The sequence below is a fragment of the Astatotilapia calliptera genome, chromosome 12 (genome assembly GCF_964374335.1).
Source record: "Astatotilapia calliptera chromosome 12, fAstCal68.1, whole genome shotgun sequence".
Classification (NCBI taxonomy): domain Eukaryota; kingdom Metazoa; phylum Chordata; class Actinopteri; order Cichliformes; family Cichlidae; genus Astatotilapia; species Astatotilapia calliptera.
Genome location: NC_137433.1, coordinates 38,197,054 through 38,221,271, shown reverse-complemented (window position 1 = coordinate 38,221,271; position 24,218 = coordinate 38,197,054). Strand labels below are relative to the sequence as shown.

Sequence of the window (24,218 nt, the reverse complement as noted above, 5' to 3'; positions counted from 1 at the left end):
AGCAACATTATGGTGATAGCTTTAGATTACAAAACAAAAACCCAGCTGATTACTGTCGTACTGGTTCGTGGTATTTTAAGGCCAACTGTTAAAGATATGTGAATTCTCACTTTTCTATTTAATTTATTTATTATTTATTTAGCACTAAACCACAGTGGCCTCTGCAGCTGGAGGATGCTGGAAGCTAAAGGCCCTGCGATCGTGCAGAGGAAACCCTAAAATCACACGTCCCTCTGAGCACGTGGCAACAGTCAGAGGATTTTTGCTAAAAAAAAAAAAAAGAGTCAAAAACAATGATACCCGGATTCTTTCTGGTGTCATATTTCTTTGTTTTTATGCAGCATATATGACCCAACACATGTCACAGTTAATAAATCTAATTATTTATTTAAGGTTAAGCTGAATATTTAGCTGTTACCGTTAAAGCAGAAAACATCAGGTCACGACTGTGAGAAAACCACATTTTAAGAATCTTCAGCCAATCGAAGCTCCCGCAGCTTTATGAGAACTTCTTGACGAAGGACAGGTACTCGTTGACGTCATCAGGTGAGCCGACGACAAAGGGCACCCGCTGGTGGAGCGATTCAGGCTGAACGTCCAGTATCCTCTGAGTGCCCGTGGTGGCGAGGCCACCGGCCTGCTCGATGATGAAGGCGATGGGGTTGCACTCGTAAAGCAGCCGCAGCTTCAAGGAGAAGAAGAAAAAAAGGACACACTTGCGTTAATATTGAAAAGATCAGCGCAGCTGTTTACAGCTAAAGGTCACAGCTGGAATCTGAACCGCTGAATCATTTCTAAAGATGGTAAATATTCACTCTGAGACTGATAACCACCTCACAGCGCAGCCGAGGCTCACAACAGCACGTTTCCAGTTTTGTGTAGCTACAGTTTGCAGATGACCACCAACATGTCGCAGGCGATCATCAGGACAGACTCGTGTTCATGTTTAGTTTTTAATTATCACGGATAAAAAGCTGAATGCGTGCTGGACTCTGGACACGCAACAAACGGGATACGAACCCCAGACTAACAATCAGAGGCACCAATAACCTCACATAATACACGCACAGGTCCCAGCGCGATCTGTTATCGTCTAAGTGATGACGCATGAACCCTGCATCCGGGTCCAAATGTTTATTAAGGCTGTTGTGTTTTTAACATGTTTTAATGCTTCGTATCTGTTTAACCTGAACAAGCTCCTGTTAACTTTTACCGAGTGGGAAAAAGTTAGCGTTCATCCTCCAGCTTCACTGTGTTTATCCTCAGCTGCTGTTATTGTTCTATATTTCTATATTGTGTATTTTGTTGTACAGTTATCTTATTTTCAACTTTAATTTATAAATTTTATCTTATTCTTTTCCAGTTAAATTTACCCTTCATTCTAATTTGTTGTTGTACAGTTATTTCAACTTTAATTTATGTATTTTATTCTATTGTTTCCTAGTTAAATTTACCCTTTTTCATTTCCATATTTATTTCCTATCCTATTCATAGTCTTTTTTTTTCTTTAGGTCACAGCAAAGCATTTCACTGCATATCGTACTGTGTATGTGACAAATACGATTTGAATTTAACGTAGCTGTGTCGCTAGCGATCACGTAGCACATCATTATATACCAGCTAGCCAAACTTCAGTAACCCTACAAACATCACTGCTGTTTAGTTTCTGTCTTCATTTATGTTGGAAGTGATAGCAGAGCTGTACGTTTGAGTTCCTTCATAAATCTCTCAGTCACAACATGCTATATCATGTTTAGGTGGAAGCTAGTGAGCTAACTTCCTGCTAACTTCTAACTCTGTTAAATGTAATAAATCCTGTTTTCATGGATGCCTGGATGTTAAACTTTGTTACACCTGGTAAAGCAGCAACACTGATCATTTTATTAAAGATGAAAGAATTTAGACAGTTTTTAACTCTCAGTGATGCCGCAGTGTTTGTGTGACTTTGGGACCTGAAGTGGCGATTGGACCCGGAAATAATGACGTCAGACTTAAAGCCTGGATTCTGTTTCTGAGACACGCTTGTTTCTTTGACTCTCACATGTAGTGGGCTGATTCCTGGCAATATTAGAGAATGACAACAAGAAAAAAGGAAGAAAATTCTCTCAGAATTGGGAAGTGGAGTAGTTTCTTAGTTTTTATTGTGGCTGCATTTCCTTTTCTTGTGTCCATCAAATCCACATAAACCGTTTCTGATTCGTGACCTTTCAACCACCACTTGACCTTTAGGAAAGCCTTCTCCTCTTTCTTCACAGCTGAGCTTTGGAAAGGCGTCCGTCCCACAGCGCTGACTTATGAAAAACCAGAACGCAGTGCATTTGCTCGATTTGTGGGGCAATAAAACTGCTGTGCAGATTCACACATCTGGTGATTGTCCAGCACACAGAACTTCACCTCCAAAGGTCATGTAGAGTGTCTTTATTGGAGCGCTATGGCACGCTGACAGCATGTGTTTTATCCCCACTACAAGCTCTCAGCTGGAGCATTTGATCTAGTGTAAGGGGCGATCGTGGCTCAAGAGTTGGCAGTTCGCCTTGTAATCGGAAGGTTACAAGGTTGCGGGTTCGAGCCCCGGCTCGGACAGTCCCGGTCGTTGTGTCCTTGGGCAAGATACTAATCCCATGTTTGCCTACTGGTGGTGGTCAGAGGGCCCGGTGGCGCCAGTGTCCGGCAGCCTTGCCTCTGTCAGTGCGCCCCAGGGTGGCTGTGGCTACAATGTAGCTGCCATCACCAGTGTGTGAATGTGTAAAGCACTTTGGGGTCCTTAGGGACTAGTAAAGCACTATTCAAATACATTTACCATTTAGTGTTTTATATATTTGTATTTGTTACATTCAGCTATATACATCAGTCAGATCAGAATTCAGACACCTGCTTGTGAAAGACATTAACTTTTTGATGGGGGGCATGTTTGGGAGTTTACGTGGTGCTTTTGTTAAGCATTAAAAAAATACCCTAAATTTGGCCAAAATGTGAAAGTTTTTTGTTTCCAGGTTACTTTTAAATGCTCTTCGTCAGTATTTCAATAATAACACCGGCAGTGAACGAGCAGGTCGTGACTATGTGCTGAAACTAGAAAGTCTGAGTTTCATATTCCCGTCTTCACTGCAGTGCACAGGTTTGTTCACAGCTGCCTGCTGCCTGTGATTTCCCCTGTATTCAGTTTACATCTTATAATATATTAATCATATGTTAAGAGTTATTATTTGCTGCTGTTTTTGAAACTGGCGCTCAGCAGCTGTAGCTCGTGTTTGCCCAGGAAATAATGGTGGAAATATGAGAGATGTTGTGTTCGAAGCGCTCACAGAGGGAAGCTGCCTGGATGCACACTGACACATGAGGTTTGTGGGTTTTCTTTACCACCAGTCTCTGCTGCCTCTGAGCTTCATTTATCTCAGGACAACCTTGGATTAGTCCACGGACACATCCACGGCAGTGTCTGGTCACACGTCACAGTCAGAGTCATTTCATTTTGGAGCAAAAACTTCAATCAAACTTTTGGAGTTAAAACAAATTTAAAACTGAAACACACGTTTGTTTCTTCTTTTGTGGAGTGAACCCATTAAAGGGGACCTGCTTTGCTCTTCACACTGTTACTGATGCGTGCTGATACTAAACACAGCCAAAGATTCAGATAATGAGTTCAGTGTATAAGCAAGAAATCCCCGAGAGCCAAAACCTCAGACTGCTCTGAAAACTTTTTTTCCTCTTCTGGGCTCTGCGTGATGTCAGTGAGAGTCGATATCACTTTCATGTCAGGCACACCTGCTACACCAAGGCCCCGTGTAAGATAAATAAGCATTATTCTGATTGGTAAATCATGCAAAGCCACTCAAAAGCACAACGAGTCCCCATTGAACAGCTGCAGCCTTCTCAGTGGTTACCTTTCCCTTTGGGCTCTTCTCATTGGCTGGATACATGAAGATCCCTCCGTAAGCGATGGTGCGGTGAATGTCTGAGACCATCGAGCCCACGTATCGCGCTCCGTAGGGCGAACTGCCGTCCTGCAGGAGAGAAATTCATCTTAAATGTCACTAAACTAAATGTGACTTTCACATTTTCTATGCTCCACATCACATTTTGGTTTATTTTAAGAAATAAATTTAAACACACAGATTCCATTAGCATTAGCATTAGCATTCCCAGAGATTCTGTGACCTTTACAGTTTTCCCAGTTTGTGACTGGTATTTTATGTTGGCTGATTCTTGGATGTAAAGCGTTAGTTTATCTACTTCCTGTGGTCACTGTCAAATAACTGTATATTACAGATATTACAACCATTTAAAAACAGAGCTGTAGAGCAACAGCGTCATGTGACCAGCGTCTCAGCGTGGCACACCTGAGTTCAACACTCCAGCTTTATCACTACGAGTGCATTTTAAAAACTGACCTGTAAGTAACGTCTGAATGAAATGACTTTGTGATTAAATATTCTTCTCAGTGAACATTATTCTCAGAATTTGTTGTTTAACAGGTTAAAATGTGACGACGTCATGTGACGCGAGCAGTCGAAGGTGTGTGGAGTTCCCACCAAGCGAGGTTCGTGTTCTGACCGGCACGACATGATGTAGAGTCATGTGCCTGCTGAGTCACATCCCATAAGGGGGTGTGTGTGTGTGTGTGTGTGTGTGTGTGTGTGTGTGTGTGTGTGTGTGTGTGTGCAAAGTAAAGCAGGGCTTCCCAAACATGACACACGATCAAAACGAAAAGAAAAGAAAAAAATCCGCCTCGAGCGAAACTACCTAAAATAAAATAACGAAGTCACAAGAAAGAGCAGCGAGCAGAGAGTGAGGGGAAGTTATCGAGGGTGTGACGTGTGAACGTATCATTTATGATCTGAAGCATATTAATGCTGAGAGAGACGTCCTGAGCAGCAGGGGTGCTGATCTGGGAGCAGTGATCAGGGCGAGTTTTGTTTAGTGTTGAAATCTGGTCACCTGACTCTGTACGGCTGCTCCGCTGTAAACAAATAAAGCTTTTTCAAATGCAGACGTTACATTTGTGAACGATCCTTCATGCAGGTGAGAAACTGACGGGTTTAAAAAAGGAGCAGAGACTGAAAACTTCCCTGCGCGGCATTCAGAAAGTGTTGATTTCACTTTAACCTCGTGACTGAAGATCTGCTGTTTCATAAAGAAACAGAGTGTGAGTAACTCTGTGGTCACTGACGGATTGTGCTGGCTCATGATGCGCTGTGTGAAGTGTAATGTGAATGAATGAGTGTTCACGGAAGAGATATTAGCAGAAAATCTGCTGTGACGCAAACTCGGCCTGATGGGAACTGCAGCGTGTGCAGAATGGACTTTTGCAAAAACACAAAACCACCCTCGAATATACCCACCTTAGTGTGTGTGTGTGTGTGTGTGTGTGTGTGTTTTATGCTGTGTGAACATGTAAGAGTGCTAGTTTGTTATGGTAGCGTTACATTTAATACACATAATCCCACAGAGGTTGTTTTCCTATAGATTCGTGTGACGAGACGTCATCCTGTAGCTGCTGTGTGGAGTTTCTTGGTCTTTGTGTTTGAAACCAAACCCACGAAGCGTCGACAGAGTCATGTCTCACACGTGACACAATGCACCACTTTTAATTTGAGTTTTCAGTTATTCTAAAAGCACATAGGAGGGTTTTGTTTTGCTTTTTAGGAAAAATCAAAGGCAAAGGAAACTGAAATGAGAAAACGAGAGCATCAGCGAATCCCGGGCTGATGAAGAGGACGCTCATGACAAGCGCAGGCTTCACCAAGTGCTGAGTGTGCGTGTGCAGGCAGAGTTTCCAGTTGAGAAGCTGCTGCAGTTTCCTGAGGAACAGGATGTGCACTCACATTAGCTGTTTCACCATCCTGCAGCTCAGCTGACCGAGCCGCCACTCCTTCCTACAGCCTGACCGACCGGTCACGCTCCGCTGACTGCCCGTCACATGTTTCAGGGCATAGGTAACCTCTACCTGCTCTCGCTACACAAATGCATTGAGAGTCTTTTACTGTAAATCACCCAGAATGCACTGCATGTGCATATAGGGTTGAAGTAATTTCTCCAACAAGCAAATGAAATGGTTTTATTGAGCAAGTCTAACAGTGAAGTATACACGTACCATAACACTAGACTGACCAACAAACATGTTCTCTGTGCCTGTGAGTCTGTAAATGTGTTCTAGCCCTGCGGATGCTTCGTCAGGACTCACATGACGAGTGCGAGCAGCTGCTTGTGTGTGAACTGTGGCTGCAGGAGTGTTAGATTCAGCTTTGAGCCGGCAGACCTGAACAGATGCGCTGTGGGTCGATAGCTCGCATTTCTACTGCAGCTTCAGTTAAAGGTATCACATTTAAAACCATCAACGCGCTCTAAGTAAGTGGGACGCCGTGCGCGCTCTTACCTCGGGGTACTTCTTGTGTTTGAGGTATTCATTGATGGAGGGGTGGAAGTACTTGGCGTAGCCCTCATTCAGACTGTAGATCTTCCCCTTGGGCTTGATCCTCACGCTCCTTTCAGTCAGGATGAACTCGCCGACGCCCTGATAAGAAAACAGTTAGACGTTCAGTGGAAACAATAGAAATGATCAGGATAGAAAAACATCAGCAGAAGTGAACCAGCGCCAAAGGGTCAAATCCAGATGTTAGCCAGTGCCTTCCTTTAAGAGCAAAATCCTCAGGTCGAAGAGTTCAGGTGTTTAAATTACAAAGTCAAGGTGCCGCATTACACACGACTGTAAACACTGATGATACAACATTACTCTCTCCAGCTGTCGAGACCTCCGGAGGTTTCTGGACTAAATTCTTTTTCCTACATTTCTGTTTGCATCGAGACTCATTTCTTCAACGATATCATAACTAAACCTGCTTTTTAAAAAGGCTGATCAAAATGTTTTTAAAGACCAAAAAAACTCAATATCAAAGAAAAAGTGAAGTTTATTGAAAAGCTGATTAATCAAAGTTCTTCACTAAACAACAAAAGACAAAAACACAAAGCAGGACGTGATGAAGGACGCAGGCTGAAACAGGAAAACTCACAGGAAGGAAAACAGAGAGAGGGAGACGGGACTCGTGCGCTCACTGAAGAACGAGAAACAGGAAGCATCAGGTGAGAGGAATAAAAACACTCAGACAGGAAGTAAAACAGGAAGCATCAGGAAATTTGCATATTTGAGACAAGAAGACCCAAGATGCTGAAAAATGATGAGAAGATGTATACGTGATCTTTGTTTAGACTCTTTTTACCTTTGAAACCCAGAATGTGACACGAGTGAGATGATGAAAACTGATTTAATCAGAGATGAGGTGCCAGAAACATTGTGGCAAAGCTAAAAGGATTGACGTGTGTCTACAGTCCTGTGATTCCACTGTGCAGATGTGCCTCACGAGGGATGATTGACAGCATCGTGTCTGCTTTCTTCGGCAGAAACAATAAACCAGAGAAACGGGAAAAGCACGACTGTGAGGGATTAACCACGAGTTTATGAGATTATCACTGACACAAGGAGCCATGAGAGAAAAGGGCCCTTCAGGTAACGTCACGTGGCGCTCTGTGGAGGTGTGGAAACCTGTGACCGCAGTACTCACAGGATCGAGCGTGAAGAAGTTGACCCCGGCGCCTGTGCTGAGGGCCACCAGGGTGGCGCTGCCATAGAGGGCGTAGCCAGCGCACACGATGTTGTTGCCCTGCTGCAGGGCGTCTTTCTCGGTGGGCTCCCCCTCTGAGATCTGAACATCACAGCAGGGAAAAACAACAGCAGACCTGAGAGATTATCTGCAAACTGCTCACAGACTGAGTGCCTCAGTGGACAAAGACTGTAGCATCCAACCAAAAACTCACAAACTGACATCAGATTAACGTTTTTCTCATTTCAGAATAAAACATGTGGATGAATCACACCAGGGTTCATGGTATAAACCTCACGCAGGCCTGTCTGGGTGTTGTGCAATGTTGAAAAAGCTCAGCAGGCTGCAGCTGTAAATAATCAGAAGCGCTCAGAAGCCAGGTTTAGCTGGGCAGCAGCGCCCTCTTGTGTCTGCAGGATGTTACTGCACCTCGACCCTGCAGAAATCTGAAGTTTCTGAAAATCCCAGAAGCCTTTAAAGACTCGAGCAACATAGATGGTTCTGTTACAGACGGCAGCTTCACAGTATGAGAACATTTCCTGGATTTTGAAAAACGTGGTAGCGGAGTGATCGATAAAAAGGCGTGTGGTGGGAGACGCAGGAAATCTTAATATTTAAATAGGAATAAAATCAGTGTGGACACTGTGTGTCCTGTTATTACTGCACAGCATCATTGATGCGCGACTGTTTACCCAAGTAACTAATAAGTAACTTAATAGCAAAAGCTGTATAATGAAAATATATTTAAAGTAATCACAGTAAATGTACTCAGATATTTTACTGTTGATGGTTTGAAATACTTGTGACTTCATTCAGTACCAGGATTTGGCTGTTTTCCTTGACTCGGGAGCAAAATGTTTGTGATGCAGATGATTCGGCGAGACTCTGAGCTCAGACTCACCCGTTTGTAGATGGCGAATATGGTGCCAATGGACGCCAAGCAGTCGATGTTACTGGAGCCGTCCAGAGGGTCGAAGCAGACCACATACTTCCCCTGTGGAGAAACACACTAAATAATGAAATATGACGATAATAATAAATTAATTCCAAATAAAAGTGAATGAGTCATGCAGCCATCTAAAACCAGTGCTGGGGGTGAGCGGCAGAGACGGGAAGTAAACAGGAAATAAACAAAGTGTCGGTTGTTAGACTGGAATCATATTATTTCAGAATAACGTGTTTATCACTCAGTGTGCAGTATTAATGCGTCACTACAGCCACTGAAAGAACCAACACGTCCCACATATTTGATCACATGACTCGCTCACCACTGGAGCCGGTGAGCAATTAGTACAGAACACGGCCATCCACCTGCATCTAAAGGTCAAAGGTCACTCTTGAGGATGCCAATGTTCACATGTTGGACAGAGAAGACAGATGGTTTGAAAGAGGAGTGAAAGAAGCATCTATGTCCACTGTGAACGCCATCTGTGAACAGAGGGCGGGGCTTATGACACCAACCGTCTGTCATCTATAATCCAGTTTTGAGATCGTTCCCAGACGCCTGAACGCCCACTCACATCCTGGGCCTGGGGCTGGGCTTCACCTGCAACCTTGGCTGATTGTGACCTACACCCGTTTTCACACCGTGGCTCGTACAGTTAGGTGGAGGATCAATAGGGGGTCCATGACCCTCTTGGGGACACTCCCACAGGGCTTGTCTCCGAGCTCCTTAGACAGAACATGCATGACCTCATTCAAACATCCAGATCCAACAGCTGTCGTTCAGGAGTTTCACTCGTCCACCTGCGATGTTGTGGGTGATTAATACAGTTAGAGCCATAAATCTGTGCACAAAGGAACATTTCTTTTTTCTCTGTAACTCCGGACTGTGGACGTCCGCCGGTACAACTACTCCTCAACCTTAAATTTCATACTCTAACTGAATTCTTCTGCCATAATAAATCAATTCAAGTGTGAGAAATCTGACTGAGTTTTAAGCTAACAGCACAAAGCTGTATTGTGCTGACTGAATTTAATCTGAGTGCTGTGATTATGAGACACGGACCGACTGTCTGGTTTAAAATGGTGACAAATTAAAAGAAAACCTTGAAGCTTGTAAAGTAGCTCGATGCTCCACAGCTCGGCTCCTCGTTGTGCAAAATCTTCTCTTCATACTGAGCTGGATCTCCCCGGCTTAGATGTGGTGAGGTGTCACACCAGTCCTGACTGACTGGACGAGGTCACGCCCATCACCACAGATGTGATTCATCAGAGGATAAAGATGGACTCACCTGTGAGGGTGGAACAGAGACACCTGGCTGTGAGGTGGCTGCTTACCCTCTTCTCCTGGGGGGTGACGATGAGCTCCTTGTTCTCCTCAGACACCATGCAGCAGGTGCTGTAGGAGGCCCGCAGCATGTTGATGACCAGGTCGTTCGACAGCACGTCCAGCTTCTTCACGTCGTCCCCCGTCACGTTCACAGCGCCCGCCAGACCCTGCCTGCACGGACCAATCAGCAGCCACACGTTAGCCACGCCCACACACAGGACACCTGACTGAGAGCAAACCTGCTCACATCCGGCTGAGCAGAGAAATTCAGTTAGTCACAGAAAAATTCATTATTGCATTTTCCCCCACAGTGGTTTCTTCAACTGGAGATCACGTGTGAAGCGAACTCCATTCACTGAGCTGTGATTGGTTATGTAAGCTCTCTGATGATGATGCTTTCTTCACGGGCGGGCACGATGTCAGCAGGCGGTGCTTTGGGATCCTCACGAGCTCCGCCTGCAGCTTTAAACAAACCAGACACACTAAACTGTAAAGCGGGCTGTCAGGGTCACGCCTGCGACCCCACATTGACCTGAGGCGGGCTGCACCACTGACACTCCTGCACAATATGACATACATGGACACTTTTTATTAAGATATCCAATGAAAAATGATGACATGTCTTCAGAAAAACGAGCTTTGTTTAATTAAATGTGGTAAATGTTTCCAGTCGGTCGGACCAGCAGATCTGTGACTTCACACTAAATCATTTTATGCTTTTATGATTTGAGCCATTTGTCCAGATCTTAATATCGCTGCTCTGTTCACACTTCAGTCGTGAAGCGGACCAACTCGGACCCTCAGATGGGCTTGTTTTGGCCCTGGAGCCGCGTGTTTGACACCCCTGCCCTTAAAGAATTTTAACAATGCGCACAGCTCCGTCCTTTCACTGCACCATCTTTTATTAAAGTCACGATTAGAGTGTTGAAATCACACAAAGCTGTGTGTGCTGCTTTGACTGCAGCGGTGCGACCTTTATCCAGCACAAAGCCTCCGTTCATTCTTATTGTGCAGTGTTGAAATCAGAGGAGATTTATCTGTGACGGCTCCTACACTGAACACAAACAGCCAGTCGCTCCACCAGCTCTGTGACGGAGGCCGACCTCCAACAGCAAAGTTCACGCACAGCTTTGTCCCCGCATGCTGAACTGTCTCTGTACGTAGGTGATACTCACAGGTGGGCCAAGCCTGCCTTACGCACAGCAGATGAAATTGCTTTGATGGCCGTCAGCATGGCGTTGATGAGCTGGGTCAGCTCACCCGTCGCCCCTTTAGCCTGGCGCCCCGTCTCGATGACAAACCGGGTCAGGGTCCATACGTCCGTCTCAAACGCCGACTGGTCCGACATGCCGGATCCTGGTTCTTCTGTCCTTCCTGCTGGGCAGCAAGCTACGACTGAGCCTCCTCATTATGAGCCTCGTCCTTTACGTGCCCAGAACTGTGAAGCTGAGCTGATCTATTTGTGAGCGCAGCCGAGTGGAAGAGCGGGTGTGTAGGTGGTGTCGGGTGTCAGCTGCAGACTGGCACGCTTTAATCCTGCACAACACTTTTATCAGCTCTTTAATTCATTTAGGCAACAGGTTTACAGGCTGTTTGACAACAGGCGCCCGAGGCTGGGGTGACGTGGCAGCTCTTTGGGACGTTTAACCTCACATGAACCTGACAGCAGGTCTGCAGCAGATTCTAAACATGCATCCAGGTTTACAGTCAAAAATAATCACGGCTGACTTCGAGGTTAAGGTTTAAGACACTTCAGCTGCTACAAAAAGAAGCTGAAGTGTTTGTTTCAGTTTGATGTTGTGTGTCTTTGTGTTACAGGCTCGGGGACACAGATTCGATTCTGCAGCCGTGTTTTAGCACAACAGCAGATCAAGTGAGCTTTAAATGTCAGTCGGCTCTCTGAGCTTCAGCTGACCCCGGCTTAAAGGTCGACTCCACTGAAATAAGTATCTTTGAACTTTAGCCTCTAACTTGAAGATTTCAAGATATTATCGAGGGACACAAACTGAATAACTGTGAGATGATGACACACGTCTGAAATGATCAAACACTCACTCGTTCTTATCATTTATTGAGAGACTTCATTGTTCCAAACAGCTGTTATTTCACATAATAAAAGAATCGCGTTTGGTTGCAAAGAGGCTGTTTTTGGTCTTTTGCACATCTGGAATGTGTCTTTGATTTAAGGCACAACTGGAGGTAAACTGAGGAGCAAAGGTCTCAGACTGAAGTGCGTTTGGGCACATTTTTGGTCTTTGGTAGCTTTTGTTTAGCAGTATGTGAGCTTATGAAGCACCGCTTAAAAATGGGAGCGCTAACGTGGCATGAAAACACCGTGCCTCCAAATCTCTTCACATTTTTGGTCTTTAAAACCCATTTTTACATAAAAACCATCATTACAGAGGCGGTAACGTGCATCCCAACAGGAGGACCGCTGTGTGAGTCCCGTGCGGTCTCACTTCTTGGCGTGTTTCTGGCAGATGGCGATGTACTCCAGCACGTCCTCGCTGGAGCCCATAGCCACAGGAGCTCTTTGGTGGATGCTCTCAGGCTGGATGTCCAGGATGTTCTCGAAGCCCGTGGAGGCCATGCCGCCTGCCTGCTCCATGATGAAGGCCATGGGGTTGCATTCGTACAGCAGGCGCAGCTTTGAGCGAGAGGGGAGGGAAGGTGTAAGTGCTCATGAGAAAGTCTGGAAAACTCACAGGCTCGTTCAGCATTTTAGTGCTTGAAGGAAAAAAATACGGAGCCCCGCAGGGGACATGGGAGAAAAAAAAATTAAGACGGACTTTTGCGAGATCTCGCAAAACAAACTCGCGAGATCTCGCAAAAGTCCGTCTTAATTTTTTTTTCTCCCATGTTCCCTGCGGGGCTCCGTAAAAAAATCAGATAGATGGTTTATTTTCCAAGTCTGTTTGAAAAGTCACAAATGAACACTGGACCAGGACTTTCTAGAAGAGATTATTCCTCCTGTTCATGTAAAGATCTTCTTTTTGTGCTTTAAATGTAATCGACAGTCTGCTACAATAGTTCATAAACAGGCCTTTTAGTGTAATTTCATATATTTTTTGCACATTTAAACTGTCAGTTAGGGCTGCACGATTAATCGTTAGAAAATCGCGATCTCGATTCATACTTATGTGCGATCTCATTTCCAAATGACAACGATTTAAAAAAAAAAGAAAAAAAGACGACGACGATTGTACCGCATTTTGATCCGGGACGTATTCTGCATGACAACAAGCGCTCACTCTTCCTGCTCAACAAATGACAAGGGCGGAGCCTTATACCACGTGATACAGAAGCTGTGCCGTGTGATGCTAAAATTAGCAGGGAAAAAACAACGGAGTGCACGTCAGGGATGACGAGAAAGTGACAGGAGAAAATCCGTCCCGGTCAACCACCCAAACATCAATAACGGGAACCTTATACAGCGCTTCCCTATACCCGTCGAACTCAAAGAAATTACGGAGGCTATCACTTATCACCTGACCAAAGATATGGCTCCCATCAACACTGTGCAAAACGAGGGATTTAGGAAAATGATCAACACCCTAGACAAACGCTACACAGTGCCGTCCCGCAACTATTTTTCTATTGTTGCACTACCTGCTCTATACACGCAGCGTCGAGCAACGGTGGAGACGGAATTTCAAGCAGTACAACATTTTGCAGCAACAACTAAACAAGAGACATTTGTTGTTTTTATGTTTATTTATTGTTTTTATGTTCAGTCTCAACTGTTACGAAGTTGATGTGCAGTTAATAAGTGCAATAAATATTTATACTGGAAAAGAAAATCGTGAGAGAATCGTGATCTCAATTCTAAGCCAAAAAATTGTGATTCTCATTTTATGCAAAATCGTGCAGCCCTACTGTCAGATGTGTTTTTTGGTTTTAGGAACCGTTGCAGAGGAGCTGCATAATCCTCCTGAATGACCAAAGTTTACTAAATGGTTTTTCTCCAGTATGAGTCAAACTAGCGGCCAGCTCAGGTCAGGGGGGCGTTTTCCTGCAGACCTCTGGCTGTACCGGCTTCACTTTTCAGAACCAGGAACCAGAATGTCAAAGTGAGCAAGCTGATTTCATCAGCCATAAATAATACCTGCCAGTTAGTGCAGAGTAACAGACTGAAATGCTCATTTAAACCAACGTAACCGAAGCACAAACTACTGGAATTCAATTCTATTCAGTTTTATTTATACAGCGCCAAATTCAACAGTCGCCTCAAGGTGCTTTATATTGTAAGGTAGACCCTACAGTCATACACACAGAGAGAAACCCAACAATCACATGACCCCTTATGAGCAGCACTTAGGCGACAGTGGGAAGGAAAAACTCCCTTTTAACAGGAAGAAACCTCCGGCAGAACCAGGCTCAGGGAGGGGCGGGGCCATCTGCTGTGATTGGTTGGTGTGAGAGAAGGAAGACAGGATAAAGACATGCTGTGGAATGATCTGTAACTCACAGCAGGTCAAAGTTTCTGTCAGATAATTCAAATAGAAATGCTCCAAAAAGCACCGACAGCACCAACACTTCAAATCTGTGAAGGCGGACAGCAAACCCGTCGCTCAGCTAACTGGACTTTAAACTTTACCAGAGTGGGTGAGTTTAAAAACCTATATTCTACCTGCAGCTGAGTGACAAACTATCGACCCCAAACCATCTATGTACCTGCACAAAAACACTGTAGACATTAGTTCTGCTTGTAATCATTTGTAATCATCTGTGGGAACTGAGCTGATTTTGATCCCAGCCTTGAGGGGCCAATCGAGGAACTCAAGTTTTGACACGTTTTCCAAGTTTTTTTTAAGGTGCTACAGCATTGATGTCACGGACGCCTACACTGCATCCATCTTTTACATACAGCTGCAGGACCTTACCTTTCCCTTGGGGCTTTTCGTATTTCCTGGGTATAAAAAGATCCCTCCATACATCAGCGTTCTGTGCACATCTGCCACCATAGAGCCAATGTAGCGGGAGCCATAGGGATCACTGCCGTCCTACAGGGGCATCAAAAACAACATCTGCTTAGTGACGAGGTCTACGGTAAAAATACATCAGTGTGCACTATTAGTATTTAGTGCTTATTGTATATCCAGCATGTTTGTGGATACTGCTGGAATGTATAAATTTCCCCCTGGAGACAAACATGTCTGGACACCTGCGTTACCTGAGGGAACTTCTTGTTCTGCAGGTACTCTGTGACAGCAGGGTCAAAGTACTTTGCATAACCTTCATTCAAGCTGTAAATCTTCCCTCGTTTCTTCATCTTCACATCCCGCTCGACCAGTATGAACTCCCCGATCGCCTAAAGAGCAAAAAGCAGTAACAACAAAAACATGTTTGTAGATAAAATCAGTTTGCAGCTTTTCTATGTGGAACACGCGAAACCTTCAAAAGAGCGCTAACCGGGTCGAGCATGAAGCAGTTGACTCCCTGGCCGGTGGAGAGCACTACCATGGTGGCGCTGCCGTAGAGGGCGTAGCCCGCTGCCACGAGGTTCCTGCCGGGCAGCAGAGCGTCCTTCTCACAGGGCTCATCATCTGTGGTCTGAGGGAAACGGCATCAGTCGTGTCATTATTGATTCTGTTGCCTGATTCGACATCAGTGGAGCGTTTGCATTAAAATCAGTTTAGTCCCTGCTTTAAACATCTACAAGTGATGCAGCTGTAAAATCCAATACAAACAGTTTGCCAACACTTTAAGTTTTTAAATCAAGAACAAACCAGTTTCATCATAAGCTCTTAACCCTGTGCTAGTACCTTTTTGTAAATGGCAAAGATGGTGCCAATGGAGACGAGACAGTCGATGTTGGAGGAGCCGTCCAAAGGATCAAAGCACACGATGTATTTCCCCTGAAGAAGCAGAAAAACATGCAGTGAATATGTGACGTGTTATATACAAGAGAGTTACTTCTACAAAGAGGCGTCTCAACAGCTGCCTTGAAACGCCTCCGGGCAGCGAATCTGAGGCCTTATCTAATTTCACTGATCACCTGATGATCACCGAATCTGACTGTATCTATGCAACTGTCAGATGTCATAGAAAATAGTTGGTTTCTGAGTTTGCTCCAAAGGTTTTACAAAGCAGATTTCCCCTGGACGTTACACTCGGATGATGTGGAATTCACTGTTAAAGGAACTTTTAAAAAGGTCAACTTAGAAATATCTGAATGATCCGTCTCAGTTTTCAGAAAACGTCCCACACAAATAAGATCAGGTTTTTCAGGCTCGGTGGGTTCTTAGAGGAACCTGGAGCGTTAAACCCGGTTAGGCTCAAAGTCTCAAATATCTCACCTGGTCTCACACTTACCCTCCTGTCTGGCTCCACTATGATGGCTTTGTCATTCTCTTCAGACACCAGCACGCAGGAGCTGAACGATGACTTGAGCATGTTGATGACCAGATCGTTGGACAGGATGTCCAGCTTCTTCACCTGATCGCCCGTCACATTGGTGCTGCCAGCGATGCCGTAACTGAAAAAAGCAAAAACAAGTGAGCGTGAAAAGTTCACACACACACACACACACACACACACACACACACACACACACACACACACACACACACACACACACACACACACACACACACACACACACCAGGTAGTAACACAGCAGTAAGCCTGCCTGAGTGAAACTGCTGGGACTACTTGCGGCTGCTCTGGATACTGAACAAAGACGTCTTTGTGTGGAATTAAATGACAGAGACTTCCTTGTTTCCATCAGACTGGATAAATAAGAGTAACAGAAGCTGCACTTCTGAAACACTCGTTACTCCTCTGAGACGCAGTTCTGCAGGAACAACATGCAACATGTTCTCTTACTTCACATAAACCAGCGGAGATGGAGAAATAAAGACAAATGCAGAAGTGAGCAGGAGCTGGCCCGTTCCCCGACTGGTTCGGGGTTAAAAAAAAACAAGTACCGCAGTAATAACCACCTGTGGACCGAAGCATGTCTCATAAAATGGGCGTGTCTGTTCCAGGTATGCGCTTTCTGATTGGCGCAGAGACCCTGGAGCCCTGCGTGCCGCTGAGGGCTTTACACAGCGCTGCATTCAAGTACGGAACAGTGCTGGCAGGGCCGTAACGGCTACTTCCAAACCCAACGGCGTGTGTAACGTGGCTCACTCACAGGTGGGCGATCCCAGCTTTGCGCACAGCGCTGGAGATGGCCTTCACCGCCGTGCACAGCGAGTTGAGCAGCGTGGTCAGCTCCCCCGTGCCTTTGGCCTTCCTGCCCTGCTCCATGACGAAGCGGGTCATGGTGACCACGTTGGTGTCGAAGGTGCTGCTGTCGGACATAGTGCCGGTGAGTCGCTGGAACTGCGGGTTTGAGGAAACTCTGCAGGATTTAAATGCGGCAGCAACGCGGAACTGCGCGTGGACAGCCGTGGGGGGAGTGTATGTAGCGGAGAGGTGTGGCCCCGCTGTGCACACTGAGCGCTGCAGCGATGACACGATAGTGTTACAAACACAAGGATGTGAGCAGAACAAAGAGAGCTGCACAAGCCCGAGTCCAGACTTTTGTTCCCTGAGAGCGACAGCCCGACACAGATACGAGGAGTGCGGACACGCATTGTTTCTGCGCACGATAGTCAGCGTTTACATTCCTCTTGCGCACACGAACTTTTCAGCGCGTTGCCCTGGATTTTCTCTTTGGAAAGATTAGTGGCTCCAGAGACGCTCGCATGCTCATTTCATACCTCATTTCATAACTTGTGCAAATCAGCTGGAGTCATAAAACCATCAGGTCGAACAGAAGCGTGGGAGTGAGGATCTGAACTCCTGAAACTCCAGCATGCAGAAAACACCGAGTCAAATGAAAATGCTTCATGCAAACATGAAACTGTACAACATGCTGTGAGTCAGGGCGAAGAGGCTAAAACAAGCCAGTGCAGAGACAGTAGTGCTCATGTCCAGTATGTGGTACGATGAGCTTCCAGTTAGAACAGTTTTAACGTCTGCAGTGTTTTAACGCTGAGGTTGAAAGATTTTTCTAAAAGTCACTCCAATGCTGTCATGTCCTTATTGTAAGAAAGTCTCACCTTCCTCTTGAACACTTCAGTGCGATTGTGACACTTGAAGATGCTGCAATGGAGCTGAAAACCGTTTTTACCACATACCGCTGAAGACACACAAGCAAGCTGTCCATCATGTGTTTCAATAAAACCGATGAAGAAAGGCAAAATGTGACGAAGCTGCACATTCAATAAAATCCAACATGTGCGCCCGTTTGCACGCACACACGGAAACACAAGGATGTTTGTGTAGTTTAGAAGAGACCGAATCAAAACCATGGAGGAAATCTGATCTTCCACAAAACAGTTTCCCAGAGTACTAACATGTATCTGGGGTCACGCTGTCAGAAGATAAAGATATGGGAACAGCTCAAACATACCTGTATGTTGAATCGTTGCTTCACAGAGAAACACTGGTGACATTTCAGACCCATAAATCTGCTTTTCAGTTCAGTGCAGTGGAATAAACTCACCGAATCTCAACACAAATATAACTCATAATAATTGATTTTCACTCAGGGCAGACTGTGTATGCTTTACCTGACTTAAGTGTAATGAAAAGAGTCAGATGAAGCACTCTGTCTTATAACCTTTCAGCCTTTAATCTCACGTGGCTCTGTAACATACAGTAAACTTCACTGCTGACGAGCTCTGTGACCTCAAAGTACTTCAAGCAAAAATGATCTCTGTAAGCTTAAAACTGGAAACAAACACTAGGAGCTCATCACCATCTCCAGGCTTTATCTAACTGAGCTGTTTACTTGGTGATGAGACAAAACACTGACAGTTCAGGAACAGCAAACACACTTTTATAAAAATCTACTATGACTGACTGTTTAATAGTCCTTAAGCTCTCCGAGCCAGTCGGCTGTTATCAAAGATGACTGGGATTATATCTATATCCCACATATTCAATAGATTAGTGAGCATGAACTCACTTCAGAGATGTTCTCCTGCCTGCAGCTGCGTCCAGCATCCAACCGGTAGCATCAGCAGCACATTAAACCATATGTTAACTTTCTTGGGCTTCCATATGAAGGCTGTGATTGACAGATAAAGGTTTTGTAGTCGAAGAGTGAGAAAAAAACACAACAAAACATGGCTTTACTAATAAAAAAGAAAAAGAAAAAGGAGAGTCCCATGAAGGCCAGATGTCCCAGTTCTGCACTAGCACTTAAACGCAGCTTACATTTGTGGGTCGGGTAGCGTGAAAAGTGCCCCCCCCCCCCCCACACACGCACACACTTGCACATGTGACGTCATATGTGCGGGTTTTTTTTTTTTAAACAATCTGTGATAGTGTTAGACGTTTGTCCTGCAGCACAGGAAGCGTTTAAAGGTGAAAACGATCCGATTTATATACATTAAATTAACATTTGACGCGTAATTATCAGCATTTATTCAAATTTTGATACTTACCATTTGAGAAATAGTTTTAGGTGAGACCAAATTGCTCTGTGTGTAGACACACGTCCGTGTACTCACTCATTTGTAAACTGTGGTTTGTGCTATTGTAGGAACTGTTTTGCGCACAAAGATGTGCCAACAGTAGCCGTTCAAATAGTAGATCTATATCAGGTCTAATTACATTTGTTTTCTCTAATGAAAACAAAATAAAGACATTGGCTTTAAATGTGCAATGAAGGTAAACAGTCAGCTGTCAGTGCTGCGTGTTTATTCCACAGACCACATTAGATTCAGGGAGTTTGGCTTCTCTTTGCTGTTTTTTTTTTTGTTTTTTTGCCTGTCCCATTTGGTTCTTTAGCCGTCAGAATTGTTGTCTGAAGACCAACAAGGATACCCAATGGATTTACTTTGCCAAATGGATCATCGTGGCATTGCCGTATTGGTCCATTTGGTCGATCTTTGTTTTTATTATTTATTATATTTTATTTTCAGATGTTACAGACGGGACAGACATGAGTGAGAGATAGGAAAGGGAGAAAGAAAGAGGAAGGAAAGGAAAAACAGAAGGGGAGAGGGACAGTGAGAAAGGGGGGGAGAAAAAAAATAAAAATCTCCTGGATCACCTGTTGAGAGAAGAATAGAAAACAAGCAAAAAAAAAAACAAAAAACAACAACAAAGCAACATACTAAACACAACACCATCGCATTAATCTAGCTAAGTGTAAACAGCAGTAAATACTAAATATTCAATGTTGTTGTGCAGCACGCAGGACAGATGTGCTTCGAAGTAGCAGCCAAGAAAGGTGTAATTTGGGTCTACGAGCAGTGAACACCTGTGTGCATACCTGTGTGGATCAGCGCGCTTGTATTCCAAAGGTTTCTCCATGTAACGATCTGCTAGGGAGTGTGGGGGGGCCACAGCCCCGTCCTCCAGGGTGTGAAGCAGGTATGGAGGAGATCAAAACTCCAGACATCCAGAGGCCCCCAGAACACAAGAAACCAAGGAAGACCAACAGAGGGGCAGCCGCGCCACTGTCCCAGTAAGAGCTGAGGAGAGTCCCAGATGAGGGCTCACTCAGCAGCCGTGGAGCAGAAGCCAGGGGGAGTTGCAGTGACGCGCCCGTGAGCTCCGCCGGCAGCCAGCTGCGCCTGAGTGACCGAGCCCCAGGCCGAGAGGCCGGGGGCACCCCACCCCCGAAGGGGCCCGAGCGAGCCCCAGGCTCCAGGCCCCGATAAGCGGCCGCCAAGGAGTGAGCCCTTGTGTACCTGGACGCCCACCCCCAGACACAAAGAACCACCAACGCACCGACGTCTGAGGGAGTCCGCCACCGGCAGGGGAAGTGGTGGTGGGTGGAGATAGGCCTCCAAACCTTGGAGGGCCTGAGGTGTCCCCAGAGAGGTGGCGTCTGATACCCAACCTGACATATAGACACAGACATACAGGCACACACAGACACAAACATCCATTCCCACCCTCATGCTCTCATATGCACTTACTCCACACTCAACCAACGTGGAGACAGACATAAAGAGACGCTGTACACACGATCACACTCCCCAAGCGTACTCTACAAACCGGGTCTAGGTACCCTTGCCCCTGGAGGGGGGAACTGCACCCAGACCCAGGTGGTGTTTCCCTTTTCCCTGCGGTGGGGGGAGGCAGACCGCCCCGACTCCGCAGCAGCAGGGAGGCCCCACACTCCAGACCGCAGTCGGACGGCCAACTCCTCCTCCTAGCCCCCCCGCTCCAGCAGGCCGCAGAGAACGGGGGTGAGAGAAGACTCCAAACCTCCCTCCACCCGCTCATTGTAATGTTGATGCATGTGTGTTCTAAGGTGCAATTAAAACCCAGGAGGGCTTGGAGCTACCTGCCAGAGAGCAGCAGGTAAGCGCATAGTCCCTCCTGCTAGCCCTCAATGACTAAGTGTATTTAAAATTCAGAGGTGGGCAACGATGCCAGGGGTGAGGTATACACCCTGATGGTAATTTGGACTCCGTGATTGTGCCCACCCCCAAGATCCTATATGTATGTGTAATGAGAGTGTGAGTAATGTGAATGTCTAAGTTGTGGGATAAAATTGAGGCAGAGGCAGCCAGAAGGGGACGGGGGGGGGGGGGGGGGGGGTAGCCTCCTCTGCACCCTGGTGACATACCCCTACTCCAAGGCCCTGCATGTGTGGGTGGTTGTGGTGGAGCGGGAAGAGGGAGGCAGCTGGAGATCTCTTTGCTGTTAACGCCACTGGTCACCAGATGGCGCTGTCGGGCAAACGCAGCCTCCGGCGGGACGCTGACTCTGTCCAAAGCAGTGAGGATGCGTTTCTGAAACTTGTTGTCATCATGTATCTTTGAAATAATGATCATTTTTATGTACATGTAGGTATTCGTGTGTCTGCGTTAAATATTTAGGTTCATTTAAAAGTGTAAGTATTTTAAAGACCGTAAAAAATGAGCCCCGATAAGATTATCTGACACAGAACAATTAAGAACACTTGATATTAATGCGCCAACTGAAACCGCTTCCATCTATCGTCCCGAGCTCTATATTGTATCGCGGAAGAGAAACATCTTCGTTAGTTATAGTAAGTTAAAACTACAAAACTTTAACTTTGTAACGTACATGTCTTTTTCTCCCCGGTGTGGTCACAGTTTTACGACACAACGTGTAGACACTGGTTAGCAAACGACGTGCTAACTGCATTAACCTACACGTTTACCTGAGTTTTAAGGTGAGTCCGGAGCGCGCTGTTTGCTCTTCGTGACTCAGCTAGTGTAAGTAGGCCGAGCCCTGTGCGCAGGTAAAGCAACACCTGTGCCTCTAACTGACCTTCACATCAGCTCAGACTGGGCTCCTGGGAGGGCACCGACTGCGCATGACCGCGGGTTAACTTGGAGCCCAGGCACGAGCGGACAAGTACAAAGAGGCTGCTGCTGCTGGCGCAGAGGGGACGTACCGTGTGCGGCGGGCACAGACTGGAGCTTTGCACACTTTTGCGCAAAGTTAACGCATTACCCAGCTTTTACCCTCCGAGACTCCGACCCCGAGCACAGAAAGGAGTCCGAGGAAAGGAGCTGCACCTCCAAAGGAGCCCGGGAAGCGTTAGCGTGGGGTAAGTTAAGGTCGCTTTTGCTAAGACAAAGTGTGTTTTAAAGTGCTTCAGTTGTCCCAGGTGTCTCTGTGGGCGCGTGTAAGCGTGCACGAGCCCTCTGCTTAATTAATTACGTAAGTTGAGCGTGTCTTCAGTGCGTGTTGTCGGCCAGGTGGTCCTGCAGCGAGCAGACGAGACAATCCCATGAAGCGCTGCTGGTTAAGCTGGATTATATTTAAAGTCAGCTGGTGTTTGGGAGTCCTTCAGGTAATCTGGCGCTGTTTTTTTCCACTTCCGTCTGCGCTGCGCAGGTGTTATGAGGCTGAACTTTGAGCTCCAAGAGCGGGGAACCGGAGGCGAGGGACGGCGGAGGTTTTCAGGGGGATTCGCCCCTCGAGACCAGTTTCATTAAACTCGCGATTAAATCCACAGTGAGCCGCCTTCGCTCGGATTCAGAGTAAGTCAGGTGTCACCACAGGCTCGCGGACACCTTTAGCTCAAGCGCGAGAACGCAGAAATGTCTTTCGTGGCACTGTTTCCACAGCCGCGTCCTCGTAGCGCAGTGCGTGATGAGCTCTTAACAAAAGAGTCTCCGTGGAGCTCTAAAGGTCACTCAGCAACCCCGAAATGCTGCCAAATGAAACTAGTGTTGGACACGTTTCCTTCTTTGCTACCTGTTTTCATGCGGGGGGGCTCAGACCTGGATGGTAGTCCCCATTGTGCTGGTGAAGAGCTGGGGTCAAACAGAGGGCTCCTCATCCTCTCCTGGCTCACAGGCCTTTCCACTCTTCAGTACAGATGAAGCACTGGGGAATTGATATGTGAAGAGGAGGACTAATGGCCTTGTGAAGCTTCCACTGTGGGGTTGTTGCATATCTTAAGATCCACTTGTCTACACTTGGATAATAAGTGCAGATTTCATCCAGGATGCCACACAAAGCATTCCTTCAGGGCCCGAATGCCTCGCATTTTGTGGCTTTGCAGAAAGCATCGCACTTTCTGCAAAGTCGCTTCTCAAAGCTGCTGCTTTGCTGTTTGTAGCACTGATTAACAGCTTTAATGGGGTTTGAGGGTTAGCGAGTCATTCACTAACCTTAAGGTGGTTAAAGGGTCATCTCGGTGTCTCTAACAGCTCAGGCGTTCTTTACTTCACTGCAGGGAGCTTGTTTCATATTTTCATAAGAATAAACTGAAGATGAGAGAAAAATGATATTTCTGGAAGCTTATTGATTTCTAATGCTCTCCTCCTCGGTATCGTGGACATACGGTGGAGGTCTGTGAAATGACGCCTGACTGAGACGACCCTCACATCCGCAGGATCAAAGCCGGGTCTCATCTGCTCAGACGTGTGGCCTCCCCCGCCTCCCCCGCCTGTGATTACGACTCCCACCCCTCCTGTTTGTTTAGAGGAAATGACTTCCACTCCACAGCTCTGTGCGAGCAGCTTGCACGTCACGACTGGCCTCGCTTCTCTTGTGGGTGTTCAGTTTTTTTGTGGAGTCCTTGCCGTGGTGTTTTCTCTGTAATTTTATCTCGAGGGGGTTGCTGAGTTATAATTTTAGTTTTGGTTGAACATCTGTGCATACTTGTCTTGTTTGTGCTTCTCTTGCATGTTTTTGATTCTAAAAATAAAGCTGCTCTGCCTGGTTTCACTTGAAAATGTTAGTTTTTGCGTGCGTGCACGTGAAGCTTCACTGCTGGGTAACCCCGAAGAAACCACTCTTACTGGCTGGACTGGAGGTGAAGGGAGTCGTCACAGCTGCTCGGCTTTAACGTGTGGGATGAGGACCTACATGAGCCTCGGGGTCTGCCCTGTTATTACAAGATCAAA

The 24,218-nt window shown here is 46.1% G+C and overlaps 3 protein-coding genes and 1 long non-coding RNA gene across 6 annotated transcripts in view; 1 reads left to right on the top strand and 3 right to left on the bottom strand.

The window, feature by feature from the left end:
* Window positions 1–308: 308 nt before the first annotated feature.
* On the bottom strand, window positions 309–11,369 carry fbp2 (fructose-1,6-bisphosphatase 2). Its single transcript, XM_026186122.2, has 7 exons — window positions 11,046–11,369; window positions 9,879–10,041; window positions 8,500–8,592; window positions 7,560–7,700; window positions 6,377–6,514; window positions 3,885–4,004; window positions 309–685 (listed from the first exon to the last, which is right to left on the bottom strand). Exons 1-7 carry the CDS (start codon window positions 11,216–11,218, stop codon window positions 500–502), a joined length of 1,014 nt encoding a protein of 337 aa, XP_026041907.1. The 5' UTR covers window positions 11,219–11,369; the 3' UTR covers window positions 309–499.
* Window positions 11,370–11,925: 556 nt separating this feature from the next.
* On the bottom strand, window positions 11,926–17,403 carry fbp1a (fructose-1,6-bisphosphatase 1a). Its single transcript, XM_026186120.2, has 7 exons — window positions 17,009–17,403; window positions 16,186–16,348; window positions 15,636–15,728; window positions 15,283–15,423; window positions 15,044–15,181; window positions 14,754–14,873; window positions 11,926–12,517 (listed from the first exon to the last, which is right to left on the bottom strand). Exons 1-7 carry the CDS (start codon window positions 17,176–17,178, stop codon window positions 12,326–12,328), a joined length of 1,017 nt encoding a protein of 338 aa, XP_026041905.2. The 5' UTR covers window positions 17,179–17,403; the 3' UTR covers window positions 11,926–12,325.
* Window positions 17,404–19,828: 2,425 nt separating this feature from the next.
* Window positions 19,829–22,208, bottom strand: LOC145432245 (uncharacterized). Its single transcript, XR_013912526.1, has 2 exons — window positions 22,016–22,208; window positions 19,829–21,594 (listed from the first exon to the last, which is right to left on the bottom strand). It is a non-coding gene; the product is annotated as an uncharacterized LOC145432245 (long non-coding RNA).
* The window catches only part of kank1a (KN motif and ankyrin repeat domains 1a), a 57,167-nt gene continuing 55,133 nt past the window's right edge, over window positions 22,185–24,218 (top strand). For 2 of the 3 annotated variants that reach the window (XM_080308931.1, XM_026186113.2), the window contains exon 1: window positions 22,185–22,408. The gene's annotated coding sequence lies outside the window, so the exon portion shown is untranslated. Of the gene's footprint in view, window positions 22,409–22,521; window positions 22,655–24,218 lie in introns of those variants that run through there. The other variant, XM_080308929.1, reaches the window with a different exon arrangement.

Bases quoted from the DNA above. Each gene is read 5' to 3' on its own strand.
- fbp2 (XM_026186122.2), bottom strand. From the start codon at position 11,218: ATGTCGGACCAGTCGGCGTTTGAGACGGACGTATGGACCCTGACCCGG. The intron at 8,593-9,878 runs GTAAGCAGCCAC...GTTTCTCCACAG, and splicing joins TCACCCCCCAGGAGAAGAGG to GGGAAGTATGTGGTCTGCTT. The intron at 686-3,884 runs GTAACCACTGAG...TTCTCCTTGAAG, and splicing joins AGAAGAGCCCAAAGGGAAAG to CTGCGGCTGCTTTACGAGTG.
- fbp1a (XM_026186120.2), bottom strand. From the start codon at position 17,178: ATGTCCGACAGCAGCACCTTCGACACCAACGTGGTCACCATGACCCGC. The intron at 16,349-17,008 runs GTGAGTGAGCCA...TGCTTTTTTCAG, and splicing joins AAAGCTGGGATCGCCCACCT to TTACGGCATCGCTGGCAGCA. The intron at 14,874-15,043 runs GTAACGCAGGTG...ATGCCCCTGTAG, and splicing joins AGAACAAGAAGTTCCCTCAG to GACGGCAGTGATCCCTATGG.